Here is a 1154-nt window from a genome sequence, read left to right on the forward strand (position 1 = left end):
GTCTATACAACTCTGATACCTATTATGGCTTTTTAATCTACCAGGTGGTTTGCTTTTTATTGTTATAAGGCAGCACCTCTTTCTTAAAAATGAATGAGGGGAAAGTAGATGATACATACAGTGACATTTAGTGTCTGTTCAAGAAATCTATTTTTATACAGTAAAAAAGATCATTTTTATAGAATACAGAGTATAATAAAAATAAAGCCTTGTATAAAAATATGGTCATCTTTCTTTTATTGTAACTAGTTGGTGAACTGTACATTTCCATTCTCCAAGAAGAGAGAGAAAAATCTGATGCACAAGCCATTTAATACCATTAATGGTATTCTCAACAAAGATGTTTAAACCTTAGATATTAACTCTTATAAACTGAGAATAACTGCAAGCCTTTTATCTCCTGCTTTATATGCAATTCAATCCAGGAGCAAGATGAAGCGGATAAGAAAATACTCTTAAATGTATACAATAAAGTTATACAGAAAATCCATCAAGAGCAATATCTAATTACTATAGTGCAGAGCAAGTACCTGGCCAGTGTGGAGGTCAGTTTATCCTTAGTTTGTCTGTCTATCACACTGTTTAGTGTTAATTTTTTCTGAACTCTGTTTTTAAGAGTTCGATTTCCTTTTTTTTCTTTTTTCATTGAAGTTTGTATGTGCACACTGGTTAGAAAGGTAATTTTATTTTAAAAGAGAAATACAGGTTTTTATTGCTTAACTAAAGCTTTAAAATGCATTTTGTAAAATAATGTAAGATTGGAGCCTTTGAACTCTTAAAAATCATGAAACATAACTTTTAAGACTATTGGTAGATGACTTTTTCATGAAAGATATTCATGTAATGTAACTTGGTTCATTGCACACTTGCAACGTTAATTGGTGACGTTATTGGCCACATCAGCCAAAAGATGCAGATTGCTGATAATGTCAATTTTGCTTTTATCGGTGCTGATATGGACCGATATATTGGTACACCTCTTTGGATAATGCCAACTCTTAGCTTTTCACTTTATTTTTCCACAGTCAAAAAATATAGGGCTTTTTTGTTGTTGTTGTTGCAAGGAACTCAGACCAGGACAGCTTATAATGTTTTTGGCACTGTGGATTCCTATTTGAAATTTCCTGAGTTTATCTTCTGAACCATGTGTAGGT

At 32.1% G+C, this 1154-nt stretch overlaps 1 protein-coding gene across 5 annotated transcripts in view; it reads left to right on the forward strand.

Annotated features, from left to right (window-relative positions):
* Positions 1-1154, forward strand: part of STK31 (serine/threonine kinase 31) — a 119439-nt gene that overhangs the window by 77260 nt on the left and 41025 nt on the right. For 4 of the 5 annotated variants that reach the window (XM_019508586.1, XM_019508588.1, XM_019508589.1 and 1 more), the window contains one exon: positions 426-545. The exons of the other annotated variant lie outside the window; for it this stretch is intronic. In XM_019508586.1, the coding sequence (XP_019364131.1) occupies positions 426-545 (120 nt within the window). The remainder of the gene's footprint in view (positions 1-425; positions 546-1154) is intronic. 5 annotated transcript variants of the gene reach the window in all.

Source organism: Gavialis gangeticus, unplaced genomic scaffold (assembly GCF_001723915.1).
Source record: "Gavialis gangeticus isolate Ggan-Ray unplaced genomic scaffold, GavGan_comp1, whole genome shotgun sequence".
Taxonomy (NCBI): Eukaryota; Metazoa; Chordata; order Crocodylia; family Gavialidae; genus Gavialis; species Gavialis gangeticus.